This window comes from Danio rerio, chromosome 14 (assembly GCF_049306965.1).
Source record: "Danio rerio strain Tuebingen ecotype United States chromosome 14, GRCz12tu, whole genome shotgun sequence".
NCBI classification, from domain to species: domain Eukaryota; kingdom Metazoa; phylum Chordata; class Actinopteri; order Cypriniformes; family Danionidae; genus Danio; species Danio rerio.
Genome location: NC_133189.1, coordinates 56,474,593 through 56,502,500, shown reverse-complemented (window position 1 = coordinate 56,502,500; position 27,908 = coordinate 56,474,593). Strand labels below are relative to the sequence as shown.

General features: G+C 37.0%; 1 protein-coding gene across 5 annotated transcripts in view; it reads left to right on the top strand.

Annotated features, from left to right (window-relative positions):
• The window catches only part of unc5a (unc-5 netrin receptor A), a 521,085-nt gene that overhangs the window by 339,590 nt on the left and 153,587 nt on the right, over window positions 1–27,908 (top strand). For 3 of the 5 annotated variants that reach the window (XM_021481073.3, XM_021481072.3, XM_073921710.1), the window contains exons 5-6: window positions 1,007–1,187; window positions 13,530–13,697. In XM_021481073.3, coding sequence (XP_021336748.1) covers window positions 1,007–1,187; window positions 13,530–13,697 — 349 coding nt within the window. 5 annotated transcript variants of the gene reach the window in all.

The following is a 27,908-nucleotide window of genomic DNA, read 5'->3' as shown; positions in this document are numbered from 1 at the left end:
GAAAGAAAGCGTGCTGAATATTTTCTCTCGGTAAAACGAGAGCTTGCAGGATCGGTGAATCCAACACAATCTCACGGCACTTCGTAACTTTTTGATTTAGTGGCTAATTCGTATGAATTCGTACGATCTAATTCGTACAATTTAGTACGATTTGCTTATCCCCCAATGACGGTTGGGGTTAGGGGTGGGGTTAGGTGCCACGCCTCCTTTTTAAAATCGTACCATTTCGTACGACTGAACTCGTACGAATTAGCCACTAAACTGGCAAAACGTAAAATACTTACGTTTTCTCGTGAGATCAGGCTGGTGAATCCCACATTCAGAGAATCCTGCAAACTTCTAATCACTTTCGCTGAAGTTGCGCTAGTAATTCTCCAGTGTGGCAGCAGAAGCCTCCAGGAAAAAAAATTAAATTGTCACGAGAAGTTGATTTTCCAAGGCAAAGACACGGAATTTAATGACAATTGCTGCATCAGTCTCCTTTTCTGCGTTTGATTATGCACAGACAAGCACCCAGATCAATGTGGACCAGGAGGAAGACACGAGTTAAGGCAGATAGGCCTACAGAACATCGTCTGAAGTTATATTTTTAAGTTATATTTATATTTTAGTCTGAATTCTATTTTGTAACATATTTTGTTGTTTATATCTGCATGTGTTCAGGCACAAATGGTCGTGTTTTAATTCCCTCTGCTGTCAGTGTGAAAAGAAACACATGAAATTGTTGAACAATAAATTAAAGTTTTTGTTCATTTGTCGAATAAATAAATTGATAATTTAGCCTATATGCTCGTCATGCAAGTTCATGATTAAAATATAAATGAAAAAAGCGCTAAAAAAATATGTACATTAAATGATGGGGAGTAATACGTTATGACGGAATTTTTACGACCCTCTCCGTCAAAATGACTGACAATAAGAAAGTCTAATGCGACCTCTAGTTGGCATCATCTCTTCACAGCTGTAAAATGTCTTCTGTGGCGGGTTTTTTTTTTTTTCCCTCCAGGTGGAGTGGCAGAGGAACGAGGAGCTGATCGACCCCAAGACTGACCCCAATTTCTTCATCACCACAGACCATAATCTGATCATCAAACAGACCCGTCTGGCCGACACCGGCAACTACACCTGCGTGGCCAAGAACATTGTGGCCCGACGCAAAAGCTCCTCGGCCACTGTCATTGTCTACGGTGAGTTTCTTCTCATACTTTTGTTCTATTCTTCACCATTCAGCAGTCTGACCCAAGTTTGCAATGGTTTTGACCCAGAGTCAGGGCTAATTTACTGAGAGCTTTAGAGCGGTGCTGACAGACAGCTCTGTTTTGATCAGACTTTGACTCAAAAACAACATTCACTGCTAGTTTTGCCTCTTCGCAGTGTTTTATTATAATAATTCCAGCTGTAGACTTCATCTGTAATTTCACATGTGGCTTTAGGATGCAATTAACTTGCAACAGGATGGAATTTTTATTTTAATCAGTTTATATTTTAGCAATTTCAGGGTAACCACAGTCCAAGAAAAAGGAGACTGGAAATATAAGGCCATTTTAAATGCATTATTTCCATGATTGAAAGTGAACTGATGCAATATTTAATGAAATGAATATGCTTTTTTTAATAGTATAAAAATTCAAAATGTGTGTGTATATTGGGAGAATAATAAAATAAATTAATAAAAAATAATACTATTTTGTTTAGATTTACATGGTTTAGGGTTTAGTAATATCGTATAGTATAGTATAGTATAGTATAGTATAGTATAGTATAGTATAGTATAGTGTAGTATAGTATAATATAATCATTTTATATAATAAATAATATAATATAATAATATAAGATATTATAATAATAAAATATAATAATATAATAAAATATAATATAATAATTTAATACAATGTAACATTATAATATAATAATATAAGATGATATAATAATAAAATATAATAATATAATAATTTAATATATAATATAATAAAATAATATAACATTATACATCAATATAACATAATATAATATATTAATAATATAATATAATATAATAATATAAAGATAATAAAAGATAATATTATAAAATAATAAATTAATAAATAATATAATATAAGATAATATAATATATAATAATATATTATAATATAATGTATTATAATATAATATAGATAAAATAATATAATACAGATATTTTAATTTAATTTAATTTAATTTAATTTAATTTAATTTAATTTAATTTAATTTAATTTAATTTAATTTAATTTAATTTAATTTAATTGTTTTAGCAGAAGGTATTGAGCAAATTAAAAACAGCCAAAGCAACAGAACAATATTATTCAACATATCCCAGATTTTTAAAGAATATTTTTAGATGTAACCTTATTTGTAATCTTTATTATTTTCATAAGTAACTGTAAGTAACTTTAGTTACACATTTTTTAGTTGCACATTTTTTTCTCAGTAACTGGAACAAATTATTTTTATTGCATTAAATTTGTAATTAAATTACGGAACGTCGTTACATCGTCCCCAACAATGCCGAAAGATACTAATGTCCCCTTGCATGGTACATAAGTCTACCTTTTAAATAGGAGCTGCCCTAGTACCTTTATTTCTGAGTGTGTGGAAGAAGATGTGTACCAGCATTTTTCAAATTATCTTCTTTTGTCTTTTACTGAAAAAAGAAACTTTAGAAAGACTCAAAACCCACCTGGGAGAATAAATGATGAGGCAATCTTCATTTCTGGATAAACTATCCCTTTAAGCATTCAAATGCTTCCACGCTGATTCTTGTTGAAGCATGTTATTTCAGCACATATTAATTGTTTGCAACCACTTACCTTAAAACAAAGTAGTAAATCCAATGAATCACTTTTCCCAGTGTATTATGGTAAGCATAGCTCCTGTAAATCTGCTCACGCTGTGAATGATTGCGGAGACATTACCACATATCAATTTGGGAGCAAAGCGGTGTCTGAAATCTCCACAGAGCTGACAAACACTCACACTGTAGTTGAGCTTGTTGAATTAATGGCAGAAAGTGGCTAATGAATGTGCTTTATAAGCTCGCTGACCTTTATTAAAATGCACAGCGGCGGAGCGTCTGTAACCCTGGAGGGTCCCAGGACAAGTGGCGATATAAAGGTAGCACGTATTACAACCCTGAACACGATCACTACTGATCCGGTCGAGTCAATCACACACACCACACACACACACCCTGTACAGTAGTGGGACACACACACATTCACAATAGCAAGTCGAGCATTGTTTAGTTTTTACACATCTTACAGTAACTTTCGTGCAAACCTCTCAATAATCAAAATAAAATATTTTTAACACAGACTGAACCCAAAACTATACAAATACAAATTAAATGTAGAAAATTATGAATAATTCAAACTAAATTTGTTATATTAAGCATAATATACTCATCGGCCACTTTATTAGGTACAGCTGTCTGACTGCTTCTTAATGCAAATTTTTAATCAGCCAATCACATGGCAGAAACTCAATTCATTGAGGCATGTAGACATGATCAAGACGATCTGCTGCAGTTCAAAGTGAGCATCAGAATAAGGAAGAACGTGGCATGATTGTTGCTGCCAGAGGGGCTGGTCTGAGTATTTCAGAAACTGCTGATCTACTGGGATTTTCACACACAACCATCTCTAGGGTTTTACAGAGAATGGTCTGACAAAGAGGAAATATCCAGTGAGCGGCAGTTCTGTGGGCGCAAATGCCTTGTTGATGCCTGAGGTCAGAGGAGAATGGCCAGACTGGTTCCAGCTGATAGAAAGGCAAGAGTAACTCAAATAAGCACTCGTTACAACCGAGGTCTGCAGAAGAGCATCTCTGAACACACAACACGTCCAACCTTGAGGCGGATGGGCTACAGCAGCAGAAGAGCACACCGGGTGCCGATCCTGTCAGCTAAGAACAGGAAACTGAGGCTACAAATCACACAGACTCACCAAAACTGGACTATAGAAGATTGGACAAACGTTGCCTGCTCTGATGAGTCTCCATTTCTGCTGCCACATTCGGATGCTTGGGTCAGAATTTGGCGTCAACAACATGAAAGCATGGACACATCCTGCCTTGTATCAGCGGTTCAGGCTGGTGGTGGTGGTGTAATGGTATAGAGGATATTTTCTTGGCACACTTTGGGCTCATTAGTACCAATTGAGCATCAATGCCACAGCCTACCTGAGTATTGCTGCTGACCATGTCCATCCTTTTATGAGCACAGTGTCTCCATCTTCTGATGGCTACTTCCAGCAGGATAACACACCATGTCATAAAGCTCAATCATCTCAGACTGGTTTCTTGAACATGACAATGAGTTCACTGTACTCAAATGGCCTCCACAGTCACCAGAGCTCAATCCTATAGAGCAGCTTTGGGATGTGGTGGAACGGGAGATTGGCGTCATGAATGTGCAGCCGACAAATCTGCAGCAACTGTGTGAAGCTATTATGTCAATATGGAGCAAAATCTCTGAGGAATATTTCCAGCACTTGATAAATCTATGCCACGAAGGATTAAGGCAGTTCTGAAGGCAAAAATGGTCCAACCCGAAACTAGTAAGGTGTACCTAATAAAGTGGCCGGTAAGTGTAAATGCAGCTTCAGTATATGAAAATAAAAATGATGAAGAATTCAGACAAATGTCTTCATATTAAACATAATATATAGTTAAACACGCCTACAGTTATGTATTTTATTGTTAATTTTTAGTAAATAAATTACAGTAAAATATGCTGGATAAGTTGGCGGTTCATTCCACTGTGGTGACCCCAGATTAATAAAGGGACTAAGCCGAAAATAAAATAAATGAATAAATTACAGTAAGGTTTCATTGGTTAATCTTAAGGTGTGACCTTTACTGTGTATTTGCTAATAAATACTTTATTATAGTTTGTTGTTAGTAAATGTTATTTTTAGAGAGTTTCTTTTATTGCATTTTTATTTTATATATTTATTTTTATTATACTTATGTTTATTTTATTGTCATCAACAAAATAGTTTTTTCAGCAATAGTTTTAGCCTTAGTTTAATTTTTTTGTTCACCAAAATAACCTTGAGTTTTATTATGAAGTGTCTGCATGAGGAACAGCAATTAATGCAGAAGTCAATCAGCGCAATCCGAGTGTCGTGTTTAAGAAAGACAAAGAAAACACGGCAAACTGACAATTACTGCTCAGATGCAGAGAGATTAGATAAGCCGCTGCATTGGTTTGTGCCGGCGTGATTTGGACAGAAGTGAGTGGAGACTATTGTTTGCTTTTTATGCCGTCAATCAACAAAGCCTCACAATGTCAGAAAGAGAAATGAATGCTAGGTGCGGCGCCTCACAGTTTCAGCCCGTTTCAAATCCCGCAATGTTCCCCGAGCAATTTAGACATTAATTAATTGCTTTGTTAGTTTAGTTTTTGTTTCTGCATTTCTATTAAGTTGTATATAGTTTCCAATTTAATTTTAGTTTAAAATTAGTCGACCAAAGCAATGATGTACACGTGTTAGAACATCTTACATCAACTCTTGTAGTAATTAAAGTAAAAATGACTCTTAGTAATAAAAATGAAATGGGAATTTGAACCTAAAACTGTACAAATGCAACTTAAATATATAAAAGTAAAAACAATTGAAGAATTTAGACAAATTTAAGACATCAGACATCAACAAAAGATGATGATTGAGTTGTAACTTCGGTTTTACGGTTTTGACGAAGAAGATGACGAAGTAAGAACTTCAGGTGGCAAAAACGAAGCGTGCGTGCCTGCGCTCATGCTTGACTGCTCTGACGAAGATGAAGGCGAAGGAGTAACTTAAGGTGGAAATAACGAAGCGTGCGTGCGTGCATGCAGGCGTACAAGCTTGCATACTTGCGTGCATGCGCGCTATACGGTTTTGACGAAGAAGATGGCGAAGTAGTAACTTCAGATGGCAAAAACGAAGCGTGCGTGCCTGCGCTCATGCTTGCCTGCTCTGATGAAGATGATGGCGAAGTAGTAACTTCAGGTGAAAACAACGAAGCATGCGTACGAGCCTGCGGGCGTACGTGCTTGCATACTTTCGTGCATGCGCGCTCTACGGTTTTGACGAAGAAGATGGCGAAGTAGTAACTTCAGATGGCAAAAACGAAGCGTGCGTGCCTGCGCTCATGCTTGACTGCTCTAACGAAGAAAATGGTGAAGTAGTAACTTAAGGTGGAAATAACGAAGCGTGCATGCTTGCATGCGGGCGTACTGTATGTGCTTGCATACTTGCGTGCATGCGCACTCTATGGTTTTGACGAAGAAGATGACAAAGTAAGAACTTCAGGTGGCAAAAACGAAGCGCGCGTGCCTGCTCTCATGCTTGACTGCTCTGACGAAGAAAATGGCGAAGTAGTAACTCAAGGTTAAAATAACGAAGCGTGCTTGCGAGCCTGCGGGCGTACATGCTTGCATACTTGCGTGCATGCGCGTTCTACCGTTTTGACGAAGAAGATGGTGAAGTAGTAACTTCAGTTGGCAAAAACGAAGTGTGTGTGCCTGCGCTCATGCTTGACTGCTCTGACGAAGATGATGGCGAGGAGTAACTTAAGGTGGAAATAACGAAGCTTGTATGATTGCATACTTGCGTGCATGCATGTGTGCGTGCGTACGTGCTTACAAGCTTGCGTGCTTACGCTCTTGCGTTTGTGTGTGCGTGCTTACATGCTTACCTTGTGTGCGTGTTTGGTCATAGAAGCTCCATCTACAGGCATATATTTCCCTAGTCAGACGTTTTTGTATATTTTTTCATTAATTTTTTTATTATTTTATTATTATTATTACAATTATTACTTCTTGTTAGTATCATTTATTTATTTTTTTTAATTATTACGAATTTTATAATCACGTGTACGGTGATCACCCCCCCCTTCTACTTAGCCCGCGGGCCCCCCTCCTGCGAGCGGTCGTGACGCCTTGGCGGAGCGAGCCCCGCTTGTAGGACGGCGATGCGGAGCTGTGGGGTGGATGGGCGTTCTCTCTTCCGCCGACGCCTTTCCCTCTCTCCTCCGGCACTCTCGGGCCTTACCACCACGGGAATCACCCAAGGCGGGGGAATGGCGACGCAGTGGCGCAGTGGGTAGCATGTTCGCCTCACAGCAAGAAGGTCGCTGGTTCGATCCTCGGCTCAGTTGCCTTTTCTGTGTGGAGTTAGCATGTTCTCCCTGCGTTCGCGTGGGTTTCCTCCGGGTACTCCGGTTTCCCCCACAGTCCAAAGACATGCGGTACAGGTGAATTGGGTAGACTAAATTGTCCGTAGTGTATGAGTGTGTGTGTGTGTGTGTGTGTGTGTGTGTGTGTATATGTGGATGTTTCCCAGAGATGGGTTGCGGCTGGAAGGGCATCCGCTGCATAAAAACTTGCCGGATAGGTTGGCGGTTCATTCCGCTGTGGCGACCCCAGGTAAATAAAGGGACTAAGCCGATAAGAAAATGAATGAATGAATTTTATAATTAATTTTATTAATTTATTTTTTTTCAGTCAAGAAAAATATTTGTTGCCCAGTAGTTTTAGTCTTGAGTGTTTTTTTTTCTTATTTGTAAAGAAGCGGAATTAATGCAGAAGTCAATCAGCGCAATCAGAGTGTCGTGTTTAAGAAAGACAAAGAAAACACGGCAAACTGACAATTACTGCTCAGATGCAGAGAGATTAGGTAAGCCGCTGCATTGGTTTGTGTCGGCGTGATTTGGACAGAAGTGAGTAGAGACTATTGTTTGCTTTTTATGCCGTCAATCAACAAAGCCTCACAATGTCAGAAAGAGAAATGAATGCTAGGTGCGGCGCCTCACAATTTCAGCCCGTTTCAAATCCCGCAATGTTCCCCGAGCAATTTGCCACCATTGTAGGAATTAATTAAAGAAAAATTCCCCGTGAATACCTTTTGATCAAAAGAACTATTAGGCATGGTCCTTTATGCTATTCTTTCTCTTTTTTCCCTCCCCATGGCTTCGCATTAAAATGTCAGTTTACTAATTTGAGGTCTTGCAGGCTTGCTTATTGGCTGAGCTGTAGGTGGTGTGAGAGCTGTTATTAGTGCTGCTGGACGGAGGCAGAGATGAATTTTAACAAGGCCGGACTCCACGTGACACTACGGTGTGCTAAGAGGTAATCAGGACTCGAGTCGCTGCGCAATTTCCTCCTTCATGGTGAGCAATCAGCGGTGGAAGAGAAGCTAAAGAATTGATTCGGCTCTATAGACTCTAAGCGGCGATCCAGGGACAACAAATCGCTCGAGTTTTCCACGGGAAATCAGATTTGCTGTGAATTCTGCCACCAGGAGAGAGAGGGAGAGAGAGGAGGCTGGGAAGTTGATTAAAAACCCTGCGTGATCTTTGGACTCGGGATCATCCAGGAATCAGTGCAGGATTATGCATTTTCAGTGGCTGGGATATTGGTGCCATGAAAACCCACACAGCGTAGCGGAAAAGCAATATACACCCGGTGTGAGAGCAGATCTGGGCCGTTCGCTGAAGACGTCTGACCGCTGTGTGTGTCCCGTTTCACCCAGTGTTGACATTCGTTAATAAACAGCTTGTACGGGAGATTGAGTGATGGACAAGTGAGTTGACAAGGGCGAGAGCGGAGGAGGATTTCTGCTTTCTCGATGTTGCAACAAGGGGAAAACACAGCAAAATAGGCCTACACGATGTTGGAAAAATCTGATAATGCAATATGTTTCTACAATTAAATATTACATATTAAAGATGCACTAAAGTATATAATTTGAATGAGCTATACCATATGAGAAGCAGTGCGATATGGCTGTATATCGGCACTGGTGGGAGATCTGCATTGGATGCAGGGCTGGATTAATCAATGTGCATTATAGGGACAGGCCCAGGGGACCGTGCACACTTGGGGCCCCTGCGAGGAGGGAAAAAATGCTAATTTTGGAGTATCTATTTAGCCTTATTGCAAATACCGCACCTCGTTGGAATAAGCTAGTTAAGCGATTCACGCTTCATCACGAGGAAGACAAGTAGAAATCATTAATAAGTGTGTGTTTTATGGAGGACTCAGATTCATAGAGCTGGATTGTATTGGAGAGGTGGTATATGCAAATCATGTGCATTAGGTTGTACATTAAAAATAACCTTAAAATGCAGTTTTAGTACCGCTTCTGTGAACTTGATCAAGTATATTAAAATCCATTTGCCGTAATAAGCGCGTGCATGTCTAGAACGTGCTGACGTGAGACGTCTACTTTAGCCAATCAGAACAGTCAGACGCATACACGTGCGTGCGTTTTATGAGAATAAAAGCCTTTGAATATTTTTCCAGACATTTAGCTGCTAGATGTTAGTCAGATAACGTTTATATGTTCCTTCTTAATGCTAACCGTGTAAATAATTATCGATAAAATGTTTATGATAATCTGTTGTTTGTTTACCTTCAAGCTTTGCATGTGCCATGAGCGCCCATAGCGCCAGCACACACCCATATCATGAACATCTCGACATGCGAAAGTGTTTCTCTATGTTTTCATTGGAGTTGTACTCAATACTGATCCATCCGAAGAGTTTGTAATGTAGTCCAATGTTTACAAACACAAGCGCAGCCGTTTAGAGCTCATTTCTGGTTAATGATGTCAGAATTTACCGGCATTTTGCGATGGATGTGTGAACAGCGCTTTTTTTAATATACCGGTAAAGTCGTAAATTTTCCGGATATTTACCGGTATCACTGTGTGAAAGGGGCTTAAGTATCAGTTTACACTATTATCTACAGCAGGGGTGGCCAACCCTGTTCCTGGAGAGCCACCTTCCTGCAGATTTCAGTTGCTACCCATATCAAACACACCTGCCTGTAATTATCACGTGGTGTTCAGGTTCTAATCAATTGGTTCAGGTGTGTTTGATATGGGTAGCTGCTGAAATCTGCAGGAAGGTGGCTCTCCAGGAACAGGGTTGGCCACCCCTGAACTACAGGATTATTGCTGGATTATCATTAACTCTTCCTCAGCCCATTTTTTTTTTTAAGTTGTCAGCCACTGCTGGATTTTTTGATGACTTTCAGCTAAATTTGATGGCCTTTAGAATATTTTCTGCAAGGAATGTATCATAGATATATACACTAGATATCGCATAGGGACCTGGAGCATGTGTCAATAGCGCCGCCACATTGGTACAGTGCTCCCAGGACAAATGTCATTCAACCGCACTAGTCAAGACAGTGTTATTACGTGAAGATGCGGGACTTTAGCGCTGTCTACGGGTGTAGTAACGAGAAAACAAAGAAAACAAAGCACAAAGGCAGAACATTTCATAGGTAATATTAAGTTTTTTTTTCTGTTTTTGTATGTTCTGAACCTTTATGTTCAACAGGTAACGTTATTGATGATAACAGTCACTAACTGCATTCACCATAAGGCAAAGCAGCTCCAACTCGCACTAAACACTCGGCTTATGCTAGTTTTGTTGAATAAAATCAGCAAACAATGCAAAAGAAATATGACAACGAGATGCTGCGCTGCCAGAAAATTGTATTATTGTCGGCTAACGTTAGTGAAAGAGTCGTTCATAACGGAGATTCATTCACAAACGAGTCGCTCCCTCCGTCAGTATGAGAAGTGAAAGCAGGAGAGGAGCTGTGTTTCAGGACATGATTAGATCAAATTTAACAGGGAGGGTGAATAGTACATTTCTGTACACACAACCTTTACCTTGGTCCCGCATTCATTTCAAAGGAGCGCTACCCTGTACCAAGATGGCGGCGCTATTGACGCATTCCGTCCAATAGACAACAATAGGCCAGGCGACATCTAATGTATATATCTATGGGAATGTATGAGCATATTGTATATCAAATTAAAGAACCAAGCTTCTGCATAACAAAAAAACAAACAAACAAAAAATCAATCCTCATTTGTTCATGTTTTATCTCCACTTCAATGCGGATAAGTGCAACATTTCTTTTCTCATGTTGGTCACACTTCAGTGATCATCAAACTAATTTAAATATTAGTCAGAGATAACAAAAGCCAACACATGATACCGTTTTGAAATGAAGGCAGTATTTATTATTAATTGAAAATCTTTTTTTTTAACAGAGATAACACAGAAACTGCCCAATATCATATTAGCACAGAGGGGTCATCCATGCACCCACACTGAGTTTAGCCCAATTTCAGTAATGTTGGCATTTTGTAGACATGGCCTGCTCATGTTTAACCAGTTAAACTCCGCGGACTCTGTGACATCATCGAATTTCGCTTTAAGATTTAAAGGGCTAGCATTGCACCAGACCTCCTTAAGTGGTGTTGTTTGAAAGTGTAGAATCTATATTTAATGCACATATGCATCACTTTGGTTTTTATTCTACTGTACAAAAGTTATTTACACTTAAATACACAGTATTTTGCATACCCGAGCTGGGTATTTTACATTGGTTTATTTTCATATTTTATTTATATGACACATGTACAAGTTATGGCTCAAATGAAAGCTCTTGCTGGTGCTCATACAGTTCTAGCGTTGTTTTTACTGAATTATATTCACATATCAAACAGTTGTCAAATGAATTGTGGTGTTTCCATGGCGCAGAAGTGAAAACAATACATTTATGATCAATAAGCAGCCCCAGATAGCACAGACAGCTGTCATCTCTCACCTTATGCTGTGCGCTTCAGGGCCATTCTCCTCTGTTTTTGAGGTGATGTGCATAAGTAATGCTTTTATATGTCTGACGTGGTCCAAACACAGTGAATTATGTTGGTAACACTTTACAATAAGGTTCAATAGTTAATGCGTTTACTAACATGAACTAATCATGAACAACACATATACAGCCTTTATTAATCATAACTGAACATTTACTAATGCATTAATAACATCCAAGTCCATGCTTGTTAACATTAGTTAATGCACCATGAGTTAACATGAACTAACAATGAACTACTGTATTTTTAACGTTAACTAACATGAACAAATACAGTAGTAGATGTATTGTTCATTGTTTGTTCATGTTAGTAAATGCATTAATTAACATTAACTAATGAACCTTATTGTAAAGTTTGACCATTATGTTTGATCACACAAAAGAATAGTGAAAAATGAAAACAATAATCGCTCCCTGTGGCTTGTACAGCACCTCTCATCAGTTAGGAATACAATAACTTTTGCATAGATTATGGTGGAGACATTTTTCTTTTTTTCTATGATTACAGACATGTGCAGGAACCACCAACATTAATTACAGCACGCTAGACCACACACAACCTAAAAGGCACACTTTCATATTTGAGTTCATATAAAAAAATACAAAAAGCGCCTCTTTTTTGTAGGTGTTTATTATGACACAGACGACATATACAGATATTTTAAACACTTTCAATAGTGTTTTATGAAAATTCAAAGGTTTTTTTTTTTAAAATGATACCAAATTTTTGCATTTACTCCTCTGCATGTGGATTTGGGAAGATTTTAAATTTGGGTAGGCAAAATCCAGGCGGAAATCCCAAAATAGCAGCAGAGTTTAAGTGGTTAAGCTGTATAGATGAGTCTTGAAAATTCCCTAGTAAAATATTATTTACTGTCATCATAGCAAAGATAAAATAAATCAGGTATAGGGGCGAACAATATATATATATATATATATATATATATATATATATATATATATATATATATATATATATATATATATATATATATATATATATATATAAAGGTTTAAAGGAGCATTTCATTCAAAGATTTTAAAGAAAATGTCAGACAGGTTATCAGAGACGGAAGTGGGGCCCGGAGTGAAAATGTTTGAGCACCCCTGCATTAAACAGCATTGAACTTTAGTTTAGTTTAGTTTAGTTTATTTGTTTACAGGGTCAATGCACATTAATAAACATTACTGTAAAATGTGCCAGAATTAGCCAAGAATGGCTATTTTTCATCCGTAGACCCTTTACAGAATGTTAAAAAGTCACACCTAAAATAGAAGCACAACATTAAACATTAAATACACTTTCATAAGAAATACAGTTAAAAAAGTAAAGAAAAGAAAAAAAGAAAAGAAAAAAAAGAACAGACTGATGGGAGCAGAGGACAAAAAGCCAAAGACAACAGTACAAATGTGTCAAGAATACAGTACTAATGCTGACAATGCTGATTTGTCAATAACCAATTTCTAACATGAGACTGAAAAGAACGAAAAGTGCATGATCTTCTAATTGCTGGTGGGATGGAGTTCCATTCCCTAGCAGCTCTCACTGAAAATACAGATTGACTGAATTTGCTTTTTTTGAGAGGAATAATGCAGTCTCCTCTGTCACCTCCTCTAGTAGTTCGGTGAGCAGTCGTTCTAATATTTCAGAAACTGATCAGAAACAACAGTAATCATACGAGCACAGAGAGGTCATGCACACTGTACATTGAGTTTAGCCTACTTTCAGTGATGTTGGCGTTTTGTGGCCGTGCCCTGCTCATGTTTGTGCCTGTATTTTTTCGTGCTTGTCGGGTAATCCTGACCGGCTGTATTCGTTTCCCTCTCCTTTGCACTTGGCGCGGGGCAGTGAACGGTGGCTGGTCCACGTGGGCCACGTGGTCGTCCTGCAGTGCTGTGTGTGGGCGCGGGTGGCAGAAGAGGAGCCGCAGTTGCACCAACCCCACACCCCTGAACGGCGGGACGTCCTGCGAGGGCCAGAGCCTCCAGAAAAGCGCCTGCACTGCCACCTGTCCAGGTAACGTCCACCGGGCGCCGCTCACTGCAGAGTAGTGCTAGCTTAGCATTAGCGCGCTGACCCCTGCACGGCCTTAATGTCCGGTCTGCCATTGGCTTTTGTGATTGTGCTTGAGCAAAACTTTTTCTTTTGCTTTTTTTGTGAAAACCATTGAATTATTCATAGATAAAGCAGTGCTTGTGTCTCCATTCCGGCCGTCATGTTTCTTTCAGATTTTGTGCTGCTTTGGCTTTTTTGCTGCATGAGGTCTTTTTGTGTGTGTTGGGGTTGTAAGCAGGACCAAATTTAGGTTGAGAGTTTAATTTTTTGGTTAAAATTCAACCCTGAGTGAGTCAGTGGTTAGCACTGTCACCTCGTAGCAAGAAGGTCGCTGGTTCGAGTCTTGGCTGGGTCAGTTGGCATTTCTGTATGGAGTTTGCATGTTCTCCCTGTGTTCTCAGTTACACCAATCATCATCAGTTGGTTATGTGTTCTGTCCCAGCCCTGAACACACACACACACACACACACACGCACAAACCAGAGAAAGATATTCTATGGCCGAGAGAGATGCAGGAAAACTGCTTTAGTGTTTTCAATCATAGTAACACGCATTTTACTGTAAATGATGGCATCGGCGTTGTAACAGGGGAGACAGTTCCTCATTTACAAAATTATTTGTTACTGAATAAATTATCTCCGTTTGTAACGCCGTTTATTTATAGCGCCATTTTTCCATCACTGAATGTCACCAAACTTAAGTTATTACTGCTGTTAAAATAGTGCTCATCAATAGAAAGCTTAATTGAACTTATTATTTCTAAAATAGTGTAGTTCTCCTCAACAGAAGGGTTAATTTAACTTATTATTTCTAAAATAGTGTAGTTCTCCTCAACAGAAGGGTTAATTTTAACTTATTATTTTTAAAATAGTGTAGTTTTCCTCAACAGAAGGGTTAATTTTAACTTATTATTTTTAAAATAGTGTAGTTTTCCTCAACAGAAGGGTTAATTTTAACTTATTATTTTTAAAATAGTGTAGTTCTCCTCAACAGAAGGGTTAATTTTTTACTTATTATCTCTAAAATAGTGCAGTTCTCCTCAACAGAAGGGTTAATTTTTTACTTATTATCTCTAAAATAGTGCAGTTCTCCTCAACAGAAGGGTTAATTTTAACTCATTATTTCTAAAATAGTGTAGTTCTCCTCAACAGAAGGGTTAATTTTTTACTTATTATCTCTAAAATAGTGCAGTTCTCCTCAACAGAAGGGTTAATTTAACTCATTATTTCTAAAATAGTGTAGTTCTCCTCAACAAAAGGGTTAATTTAACTCATTATTTCTAAAATAGTGTAGTTCTCCTCAACAGAAGGGTTAATTTTAACTCATTATTTCTAAAATAGTGTAGTGCTCCTCAACAGAAGGGTTAATTTTAACTAACTATTTCTAAAATAGTGTAGTTCTCCTCAACAGAAGGGTTAATTTTTACTTGTTATTTCTAAAATAGTGTAGTTTTCCTCAACAGAAGGGTTAATTTTAACTTGTTATTTCTAAAATAGTGTAGTTCTCCTCAACAGAAGGGTTAATTTTAACTCATTATTTCTAAAATAGTGTGGTTTCCCTCAACAGAAGGGTTAATTTAACTCATTATCTCTAAAATAGTGTGGTTTTCCTCAACAGAAGGGTTAATTTAACTCATTATTTCTAAAATAGTGTAGTTCTCCTCAACAGAAGGGTTAATTTTTACTTGTTATTTCTAAAATAGTGTAGTTTTCCTCAACAGAAGGGTTAATTTTAACTTGTTATTTCTAAAATAGTGTAGTTCTCCTCAACAGAAGGGTTAATTTTAACTCATTATTTCTAAAATAGTGTGGTTTCCCTCAACAGAAGGGTTAATTTAACTCATTATCTCTAAAATAGTGTGGTTTTCCTCAACAGAAGGGTTAATTTAACTCATTATTTCTAAAATAGTGTAGTTCTCCTCAACAGAAGGGTTAATTTTAACTCATTATCTCTAAAATAGTGTGGTTTTCCTCAACAGAAGGGTTAATTTAACTCATTATTTCTAAAATAGTGTAGTTCTCCTCAACAGAAGGGTTAATTTTTTACTTATTATCTCTAAAATAGTGCATTTCTCCTCAACAGAAGGGTTAATTTTAACTCATTATTTCTAAAATAGTGTAGTTCTCCTCAACAGAAGGGTTAATTTTTTACTTATTATCTCTAAAATAGTGTAGTTCTCCTCAACAGAAGGGTTAATTTAACTCATTATTTCTAAAATAGTGTAGTTCTCCTCAACAGAAGGGTTAATTTTTTACTTATTATCTCTAAAATAGTGTAGTTCTCCTCAACAGAAGGGTTAATTTAACTCATTACTTCTAAAATAGTGTAGTTCTCCTCAACAGAAGGGTTCATTTAACTCATTATTTCTAAAATAGTGTAGTTCTCCTCAACAAAAGGGTTAATTTAACTCATTATTTCTAAAATAGTGTAGTTCTCCTCAACAGAAGGGTTAATTTTAACTCATTATTTCTAAAATAGTGTAGTGCTCCTCAACAGAAGGGTTAATTTTAACTAACTATTTGTAAAATAGTGTAGTTCTCCTCAACAGAAGGGTTAATTTTTACTTGTTATTTCTAAAATAGTATAGTTTTCCTCAACAGAAGGGTTAATTTTAACTTGTTATTTCTAAAATAGTGTAGTTCTCCTCAACAGAAGGGTTAATTTTAACTCATTATTTCTAAAATAGTGTGGTTTCCCTCAACAGAAGGGTTAATTTAACTCATTATCTCTAAAATAGTGTGGTTTTCCTCAACAGAAGGGTTAATTTAACTCATTATTTCTAAAATAGTGTAGTGCTCCTCAACAGAAGCGTTAATTTTAACTCATTATTTCTAAAATAGTGTAGTTCTCCTCAACAGAAGGGTTAATTTTAACTTATTATTTTTAAAATAGTGTAGTTTTCCTCAACAGAAGGGTTAATTTTAACTTATTATTTTTAAAATAGTGTAGTTTTCCTCAACAGAAGGGTTAAATTTAACTTATTATTTTTAAAATAGTGTAGTTCTCCTCAACAGAAGGGTTAATTTTTTACTTATTATCTCTAAAATAGTGCAGTTCTCCTCAACAGAAGGGTTAATTTTTTACTTATTATCTCTAAAATAGTGCAGTTCTCCTCAACAGAAGGGTTAATTTTAACTCATTATTTCTAAAATAGTGTAGTTCTCCTCAACAGAAGGGTTAATTTTTTACTTATTATCTCTAAAATAGTGCAGTTCTCCTCAACAGAAGGGTTAATTTAACTCATTATTTCTAAAATAGTGTAGTTCTCCTCAACAAAAGGGTTAATTTAACTCATTATTTCTAAAATAGTGTAGTTCTCCTCAACAGAAGGGTTAATTTTAACTCATTATTTCTAAAATAGTGTAGTGCTCCTCAACAGAAGGGTTAATTTTAACTAACTATTTCTAAAATAGTGTAGTTCTCCTCAACAGAAGGGTTAATTTTTACTTGTTATTTCTAAAATAGTGTAGTTTTCCTCAACAGAAGGGTTAATTTTAACTTGTTATTTCTAAAATAGTGTAGTTCTCCTCAACAGAAGGGTTAATTTTAACTCATTATTTCTAAAATAGTGTGGTTTCCCTCAACAGAAGGGTTAATTTAACTCATTATCTCTAAAATAGTGTGGTTTTCCTCAACAGAAGGGTTAATTTAACTCATTATTTCTAAAATAGTGTAGTTCTCCTCAACAGAAGGGTTAATTTTTACTTGTTATTTCTAAAATAGTGTAGTTTTCCTCAACAGAAGGGTTAATTTTAACTTGTTATTTCTAAAATAGTGTAGTTCTCCTCAACAGAAGGGTTAATTTTAACTCATTATTTCTAAAATAGTGTGGTTTCCCTCAACAGAAGGGTTAATTTAACTCATTATCTCTAAAATAGTGTGGTTTTCCTCAACAGAAGGGTTAATTTAACTCATTATTTCTAAAATAGTGTAGTTCTCCTCAACAGAAGGGTTAATTTTTTACTTATTATCTCTAAAATAGTGCATTTCTCCTCAACAGAAGGGTTAATTTTAACTCATTATTTCTAAAATAGTGTAGTTCTCCTCAACAGAAGGGTTAATTTTTTACTTATTATCTCTAAAATAGTGTAGTTCTCCTCAACAGAAGGGTTAATTTAACTCATTATTTCTAAAATAGTGTAGTTCTCCTCAACAGAAGGGTTAATTTTTTACTTATTATCTCTAAAATAGTGTAGTTCTCCTCAACAGAAGGGTTAATTTAACTCATTACTTCTAAAATAGTGTAGTTCTCCTCAACAGAAGGGTTCATTTAACTCATTATTTCTAAAATAGTGTAGTTCTCCTCAACAAAAGGGTTAATTTAACTCATTATTTCTAAAATAGTGTAGTTCTCCTCAACAGAAGGGTTAATTTTAACTCATTATTTCTAAAATAGTGTAGTGCTCCTCAACAGAAGGGTTAATTTTAACTAACTATTTCTAAAATAGTGTAGTTCTCCTCAACAGAAGGGTTAATTTTTACTTGTTATTTCTAAAATAGTGTAGTTTTCCTCAACAGAAGGGTTAATTTTTACTTGTTATTTCTAAAATAGTATAGTTTTCCTCAACAGAAGGGTTAATTTTAACTTGTTATTTCTAAAATAGTGTAGTTCTCCTCAACAGAAGGGTTAATTTTAACTCATTATTTCTAAAATAGTGTGGTTTCCCTCAACAGAAGGGTTAATTTAACTCATTATCTCTAAAATAGTGTGGTTTTCCTCAACAGAAGGGTTAATTTAACTCATTATTTCTAAAATAGTGTAGTGCTCCTCAACAGAAGCGTTAATTTTAACTCATTATTTCTAAAATAGTGTAGTTCTCCTCAACAGAAGGGTTAATTTTAACTCATTATTTCTAAAATAGTGTAGTTCTCCTCAACAGAAGGGTTAATTTTTTACTTATTATCTCTAAAATAGTGTGGTTTTCCTCAACAGAAGGGTTAATTTTAACTCATTATTTCTAAAATAGTGTAGTGCTCCTCAACAGAAGGGTTAATTTAACTTAAAATTTCTAAAATAGTGTGGTTTTCCTCAACAGAAGGGTTAATTTTTACTTGTTATTTCTAAAATAGTATAGCTTTCCTCAACAGAAGGGTTAATTTTTTACTTATTATCTCTAAAATAGTGTAGTTCTCCTCAACAGAAGGGTTAATTTTAACTCATTATTTCTAAAATAGTGTGGTTTCCCTCAACAGAAGGGTTAATTTAACTCATTATCTCTAAAATAGTGTGGTTTCCCTCAACAGAAGGGTTAATTTAACTCATTATTTCTAAAATAGTGTAGTTTTCCTCAACAGAAGGGTTCATTTAACTCATTATTTCTAAAATAGTGTAGTTCTCCTCAACAGAAAGGTTAATTTTAACTCATTATCTCTAAAATAGTGTAGTTTTCCTCAACAGAAGGGTTCATTTTAACTCATTATTTCTAAAATAGTGCAGTTCTCCTCAACAGAAAGGTTAATTTAACTCATTATTTCTAAAATATTGTAGTTTTCCTCAACAGAAGGGTTAATTTAACTCATTATTTCTAAAATATTGTAGTTTTCCTCAACAGAAGGGTTAATTTAACTCATTATTTCTAAAATAGTGTAGTTCTCCTCAACAGAAGGGTTAATTTTAACTTGTTCTTTCTAAAATATTGTAGTTTTCCTCAACAGAAGGTTTAATTTAACTCATTATCTCTAAAATATTGTAGTTTTCCTCAACAGAAGGGTTAATTTAACTCATTATTTCTAAAATAGTGTAGTTCTCCTCAACAGAAGAGTTAATTTAACTCATTATTTCTAAAATAGTGTAGTTCTCCTCAACAGAAGGGTTAATTTTTTACTTATTATCTCTAAAATAGTGTAGTTCTCCTCAACAGAAAGGTTAATTTTAACTCATTATCTCTAAAATAGTGTAGTTTTCCTCAACAGAAGGGTTAATTTTAACTTGTTCTTTCTAAAATAAAAATAGTGCAGGCGACAGCACTACCTTCTTCGCCACTGTGTCGCTGTTTAATTGTGAAGACTCTCCTTATCTTGAATTTACTGTGATGTTTATTCATTTTGGAGGCATTTTTGAAAGTTACCCGACCTCTTTTACTGCCGTCATCTGTGTGTTCAATAGTGATCGTACAGTAGAGAAAGGAAGAGGAAGCAGGAAAGCAGTTTTTCCTCAGCGTTTATCGACCGTGCGCAGTTTGAAATGGAAGTCAGGACGCTTCATTTACAGGCTGACATCAGATTCAGGTGAAGGGGGAAGGGCTTCTCTTGATTACTGCGATAGTGAGTGTATTTCAGCAGGGACAAAAATGGCATTATGCAGGCGCTGCTGACCGGCGGAAAATATCCACGCTTAGTAAACAGGAGAGAAAATCGAAACTTTTGTCAGCTACAACTCAGCCACTCTCTCTCTTTCTCCTCTCTCTCCACTGAGAGTTTTATCTACTTAAGCCAATCTCTTGTTTCATTACAAAGCATCCAGTGAAATTTAATAAGACGCCACCTTTACGCCGCTCGGTAAGTAACGTGCTCTGAGAAGTATGGCGCTTTTGATGAGCACAAACACACAAAGCATGGGGGAACGCTTTCTGACAGAGCTCTGCAGGGATGGATTTCACATGATTACCACCCAAATAGCATTTCTGTGGGGGAGAAGAAGAGAGACGGAGAGGGAAATAAAGCCTGTTAAGGAGAAACACTGCAAGTGCAATTTGGGAGGGAAAGCAGCGGTGGAGGTGAAAGCATGACAGCTGTTTGAATAAATGCATTCATCTTTCAGGTATTTATTCAGATTGTTTTGCATTTGGAAGTTTATGAAATAGATTTTTTTATATAACAGTTCTGTCTGGATCTCGAATCTGATTGGCTGATAGCCGTGATATATTTAAGTAATATCAGCATACGTCCAGCCTCTTTACCCTTTGTGTATTACTCCGCCCACATACAACCAGCAACAAGCAGACACTACTGTTTGACAAATATTACTGCTGTTACACAACTAAATGTACCTTTGAGGCTTTTTTAGTGGAGAATGGAGTTGTTAAGATTGCATCTATGCAGTTTGTTTGCAAAAATAGTGCCCATTTAAAAATATTTACAATTTCTAAGACACCTCGTCGGCGACAGTTGACGTTTTCTATCCACAAGATGGCGAAAGAACAGCATAATAAGCCCTTACGCTTAGAACGGGTGTCAAACTCAATTCCTGGAGGGCCGAAGCCCTGCACAGTTTAGTTCCAACCCTGCTCCAACACACTTACCTGTAGGTTTCAAACAAGCCTGAAGGACTAAATTAGCTTGATCAGGTGTGTTTAATTAGGCTTGGAACTAAACTGTGCAGAGCTGCGGCCCTATTGGAACTGAGTTTGACACCTGTGGCTTAGAAGATATAACAGTCTGATTTCTAACTATAGCAGATCAAATCAATATTAAACAGGTAAGCACACCAGCCAACACTTCCTTTTTTGTGGGAGTATCCCGTATTTCAGACCAGTCTGACGCAAACATCCCATTTTTATTCCTTTCTAAAAAAAAATCCTGTAATGTCACCCACCCGCCTCTTTGGTAAAGTCTATAAACTAAACACCCCCAGGTTGCCAACTTTGGTAGAGTACCAATTCGAAGCGGCCGCCCAAAACCCGGTGCATCCTGTTCTCAACCTCACCCCCGAACACCCCTAAGGTCTCCCGGGTTTTCAGAGACATGTTGGCAGGTTAGATGATCTCTCTTTTGTATGTTGTGGTGCTGTATGTCTACCAATTTGCTTGCATATCAGGAATGTGTGTTGTGTTGGCAGATATAGAAATAAGCGAAGTCCGCACGTGTTTACTGAATTCCGTATCTCAAACACAACAGCAGTCTGGTAACGTTAGTGGATTCGTTGTTATTTTCAGGGTTAATAATTGTGAAATCCCGATTGCAACAAAGAAATACTGTAGACCAGGGGTGCTCAATCCTGTTCCTGGAGAGCCACCTTCCTGCAGATTTCAGTTGCTACCCATATCAAACACACCTGCCTGTAATTATTAAGTGGTGTTCAGGTCCTAATTAATTGGTTCAGGTGTGTTTGATATGGGTAGCAACTGAAATCTGCAGGAAGGTAGATCTCCAGGAACAGGATTGAGCACCCCTGCTGTAGACTGTAGCACTGTAAGGAGATATCTCTGTAGACTGATGGCATTTCATGTCACGTTCAGCCTTATAATCTTAAAGTGTGAGCAAAATTTTTGTTTTGTCATCACTTTAGACAGAGAGTCATTCAAACACTAGCTCTAAAGTGGCGTTGGTGATTTAGTAACGACTTCTGCTGTTTTGACGTCAGCTGCAGATTTGAATGAAGGGTGGAAGAAAGTAGTTCCTAATAAAAACGGTTTTAGACTCTCCATGTTTGATCTACTTATTTATATACATGACTGTGCTGTTGAACGGTTGTATAAACGCAATATCACACTCGTAGCAGTGCGATATGGTTGTATATCAGCACTGATGGGACGCTAAGGCAACGCACGCCTCCCACCAGTGCTGTTATACAACCACATCGCACTACTACTCGTGTGATATTGCTCATTTAAAGACTCAGTTTAAATCGGACGAGTTACTTTTGAAAACATCTGCTATTAGATAGAAGGAAACCATGCAGATCTTTTGTTTATTGAAAAATTTGATTTTATTTATTTTATTTGTTCAGTATGTAACCGGTGTTCGCACTCTCTGCGTTGTGTACAATAATGAGGCAGGCCACTGGTACTGCTGATGGTGGGTTTATTGTCGCTCAAGCGTCAGATCAGAGCAAACTGGATGAATCAGAAAACAGCACAGTAAGTTGATATGATTTTGTTCGTAAATTTCCCCACCTCTCCTCAGCGCGCTCAATGCGGTCTTAATAAACATAACAATAACATCATACCCAATTAAAACTGGGTAAACAGATCACAAAAGTGTACAAAAAGTAAATAAATAAAAATAACAAATGATTACAGTTCCATACGTTGTGATATTAATTAATCTTCCTATATCTAACTTTATATTAGATATTAATTAGATATTAATGTAATTGCGAAACAAATGTGAACACAAATAAGAACGAATGTATTTAAAACAATACCTGGTGAATCAGAAAACAGCACAGTAAGTTGATATGATTTCGGTTGTAAATTTCCCCACCTAACAAATAAATAACAATTACAAAGTGTTAGAAGTTCATTCGAAGACACTGTGTCCAGCATACATACTTATACACACATACTCAATCAACTGTGCTCAGTAAAGTGATTAATTTTATCCATCCACATGAAGAAAAGTACTTCCTAGTTAATATAGTACACTCTTATAAACAATACAATTGCATATTTAAAGCTTATTTAAAGTTCTGACAACTTTTAGAACGATTTTCCTTGGAGCACCATTAAAAGCTCACCTCTCCTCAGCGCGCTCAATGCGGTCTGAGAACCCAGCGCGGCAACCGGAAGTGACGTTGCGCGCAAAACATATATAAAACTATTTTCATTAAACAACACAAATAAAGTAAAAACTAAATTCTAACATATGTCTAAACAAATTGATGCAAAACAAATGCACGAAAACTAAAAGGAGGGACTATTAGTGAAATGCATTAAATTAATACTCTTATTAACACCCGTCACAAGTAGAAGTTTTAGTGGTAACACTGTGGTTCTGTGGTTAACACTGTGGCCTCACAGCAAGAAAGTCGCTGGTTTGAGTTCTGGCTGGGTCAGTTGGCATTCTGTGTGGAGTTTGCATGTTCTCCCCGTGTTGCCGTGGGTTTCCTCCGGGTGCTCCCGTTTCCCCCACAGTCCAAACACATGCGCTATAAGTCAATTGAAGAAACTAAATTGTCCCTAGTGTATTTCTGTCATGAACACCCTCGGGATTTAATATTGTAATGACTATTTATATGGCAAGGTTGATGTGTTTGGCCTTGGTGGTATAGATCTGCTACACTGCTTTGATTATTATGCCATAGCAAGTACCCGAGACCGGTTACTGCCAGTATATACACAGACATGCCGTCTAAGAATATAACACACTGCAGCCGCAAACATAATATACATGTAAACCCCTTAGCAGATCTAACACACGTGGAGCTGGGGTGGAGGAGAGTCTCCGAAAACACATCGCAGCTGAACAGCGTAAAAAAGTGCAGAGCATTTAAGCTGATGAGGAACAAGCTTATCGGCTTGTTAAGTGGTAACGTGTTAGTGACGTATGTAATACCGACCTGATCTCACGAGAAAACGTAAGTATTTTACGTTTTGGCAGTTTAGTGGCTAATTCGTACGAATTCAGTCGTAAGAAATTGTACGATTTTAAAAAGGAGGCGTGGCACCTAACCCCACCCCTAATCCCAACCGTCATTGGGGGATGAGCAAATCGTACTAAAATGTACGAATTAGATCCTACAAATTCGTACGAATTAGCCACTAAATGAATAAGTTATGATTTGCCGTGAGATTGTGTTGGTAATACTGTTTCCAGGTCCCCACTCATTTGAGTTGGGAAAATATTTGTTTATGACCACTTTTTATTCATATCACACATTAAAGTAAATTTTATATAAAGTCAAAGTGTACACAACAGTCTCTGGGCTTGCTGCATCAAAAATACCAAAATTTTAACAGTTTATAAAAAAAATTTCTGGCCATCGGATATTAGGCATGGATATATATATATTGCGATAGTGATTTTTTTAAGTATTACAGCGCTTTGTAAATGTTTATTATTAGCATTTGATAAGTCTCCCTATTCAGTTTCATAGAGCGCTTGGACCCGGAAGCCGCTTCGCATGACATCATACTTAACAAACAGATTGGCTGCCAAGGTGTCAGCAAACAATCTCCTGCGCCGTGTAGTTAATGATGCAGGAGCAGATTAGTTGACCCATCAGTAGGCCCACACAGAATTTGATTGCGCAGATTTCTGCAGATTTTTAACCCATTATTAATTCAGTTTATTTACTTGAGTAAATGTGTAAATCTGAATTTATTCAGTTTTTATTCAGTAATTTATTACTTTTTATTTAGTATATTAGGGTTTTAGTTATGATACTCTGCTGGATACTCCCAAAATAATTCAGCAGAAATCCGCAGATTTCTACCAAAATTCTCCGCAGAACTAGCAAAAAACGTCCGCAGATTCCCTCTGGCCCTGCCCATCAGTCTGTGTGCATAGAGTTTCATGGCAGAAATTTCACAAGTGTGTGTGTGTGTGAAAATTAGTGTGTATGGGTGTTTCCTAGTACTGGGTTGCAGCTGGATGTGCACCCAATGTGTGAAGCATATGCTGGAATATGCAAACTCTAAAATTGACACTAAGGCCCCTTTTACACTAACTTTTGCTAAGGTTGCGCCTTTTGTCCAAACTACCCCGGAGCTTTCAAGCCCTGAAAATGAAGAGTATTGGAAACGCTGAAGAGGCTGTTTTGGTTCTAAAATTCTACTGCTCTGTGTCAGTGTGGATGGGGGAAAACGGAGACATCTGAAAACAGAGGCATGGCTGCAGACATTGGCTTTTCTCTCAATATTACGTACACAAAGTTCAGTCCTGCATCCTCTCCTGAAGTTCAGACTTCACAAGTTTTATATGGAAAACAAACTCCAGAGGACACGTCGGGTAAATCTTCAAAGGGAACAGTGTACTTTATAACCTCATTCGCATCACCCTGGCTATGGTGTTTTACTTTTTTAACAATAAAATGTAAACATGATATAAGGAACTGCCTATTTTCATTTTGATATAAACTACTTAACAGACACTAAAAATGTTGAGCCGTCATGTAGCTGCATATTTATGACCGTCACCTGCACTGTATGTATATTTATAACTAAACGGAGCCTATATGACATAATTGCCTTTTATTTTCATTGAACAATATGAAGCATACCCTGACTCTGAATATAAGTTTTAATGATCAATAATAGCCATTATAACAGAATATTGTACAACAAGTTTATAGGCAAGCAATCAGTCAAATGTGCAGAATCAGTGTACGTGGTTACATACATTAATATTCACTCATTCATTTTCTTGTCTGCTTAGTCCCTCTATTAATCCGGGGTCGCCAAAGCGGAATGAACCGCCAACTTATCCAGCAAGTTTTTATGCAGCGGATGCCCTTCCAGCCGCAACCTATCCCTGGGAAACATCCACACACACTCATACACTACAGACAAGCCTACCCAATTCACCTGTACCGCATGTCTTTGGACTGTGGGGGAAACCGGAGCACCCGGAGGAAACCCACGCGAACGCAGGGAGAACATGCAAACTCCACACAAAAACGCCAACTGAGCCGAGGCTCAACCCAGCGACCTTCTTGCTGTGAGGCGACAGCACTACCTACTGCGCCACTGCTTCGCCCCAAAACAATATAACTTTTCAGTATTTATTACTGGTAATTTCGAAATAGATTATGTACATTTTTTTATTTCCACAGAATGTAAAATAAGGTCCTACTGTATGAGTGTTAATAATAGACAGTTAATAAGAACTATTCAATAGCATGAATTTTGACTGAAAGTGTTTTCATCATGACTCCATTGATATTACAAGTTCTTTAGGCATTAAATATAGCCTAGTTAATGTCACCCAACTTTTAGTTTTCTGTCTTTATGCTATATAATTATATAATACATTTAAGTGATATTAAACGACCTGAGGGAAACACATTAGCAGTAAATGCAGGAAACCATCCTTTTATTCACAGCAGTCATAGTAGTTTAATTGTGCAGGGACATTTTTAGCTCCTCTTATTGCAAATTTACCGTGTATATTTGTTCATTTTGGAGGCTTTTTTCCCATAAGCCTTTATTAATTTCTAACCCCGGAGATATAGAGGAAAAACTTGAAGAAAGAAGGTTCAGAGTGGTTTCCAGTGCAGGTTTTTCTGATAATGCCCATTCTGATCTTTGACTGCTGTAGCTGTGAACGTGATTTGGAGCTGTAATGCGCTCAGAATCTGCCGGAACTACTTTACGTGTGCATTTATCTGACAATTACGGCTTGACACTTTAGGAAAATCTACCAATTATGCTTTAGAATAATCATCAGCCAATCAGAATTAAGCAATCTACAGCTCTGTAATATAGAAATAAGTACATGAAATCAAGTCCAAATTTCTGGTGCTACTAATGGAAATTTCCTGTACTATTGATGCGGGAAATATACAGTACTTTAACATGGCCATTACCACCGCGTCTTGTACCGCCGCCGCCGCTTTAAAGGATTAAGAACGTGTTTTTTTAGGTATGACTGCAGTTTGTGAATATGCTGCCAGGGGGCACAAAGGGACGTGATGCAAACGGATTGAAATAGCCTATACTGTAGCTGTAAATACTCAATTTGAAATGAAACAAAGCATTATTAATTATACGTAAATAAATCAATAAAGCAGTGTTTTAGCCAAAATATAGAGAGATGTACAGTGATTATTATTTTTTAAGTGATAGGACTAAGACAGTCCATAAATAAGCTATTTCATTTATGTTTTAATTTACAGTTTTAATTTAGCCGGAACTACTTTACCTGTGTGTTTATCTGAAAATAATGGACAGTGCCTGTACTTTTGATGTTGGAAATATGCATTAGAGACTGTGTTCAAGTAATGTTACAAGTGTTTTAGGCATTAAATATTGCCTAGTTACTTTTCACCCAACTTGTATATAGTTTTCAGTCTAATTATACAACACAATTAAGTGATATTAAATGACCTGAGGGAAAACACATTAGCAGTAAATGCAGGAAACCATCCTTTTATTCACAGCAGTCATAGTAGTTTAATTTTTGTGCAGTGATATTTGTAGCTCCCCTTATCTTATACTATCTATGTATATTTGTTCATTTTGGACCCCATAAGCACTTATTAAATCCCAACACTGGAGAGATGCATGAAGAAAGGAGGTTCGCAGTGGTTTCCAGAGCAGTTTTTTTCTGGTTTTTGACTGTTGTAGGCTTGTAGCTGTGAAATAACTCAATCTTTCAGTGTAGTGATACACAGCTGTAATGCACTCAAAACCTGCCGGAACTGCTTTAGCTGTGTTTTTATCTGAAAATAATGGAAAGTGTCTGTACTTTTAACGTTGGATATGCATTTCTGTTTGCTATCGTCTATTTAAAGAGATTTCAAGTGATATTACAAGTTCTTAATACATTAAATATTGCCTAGGTATGTTTCAC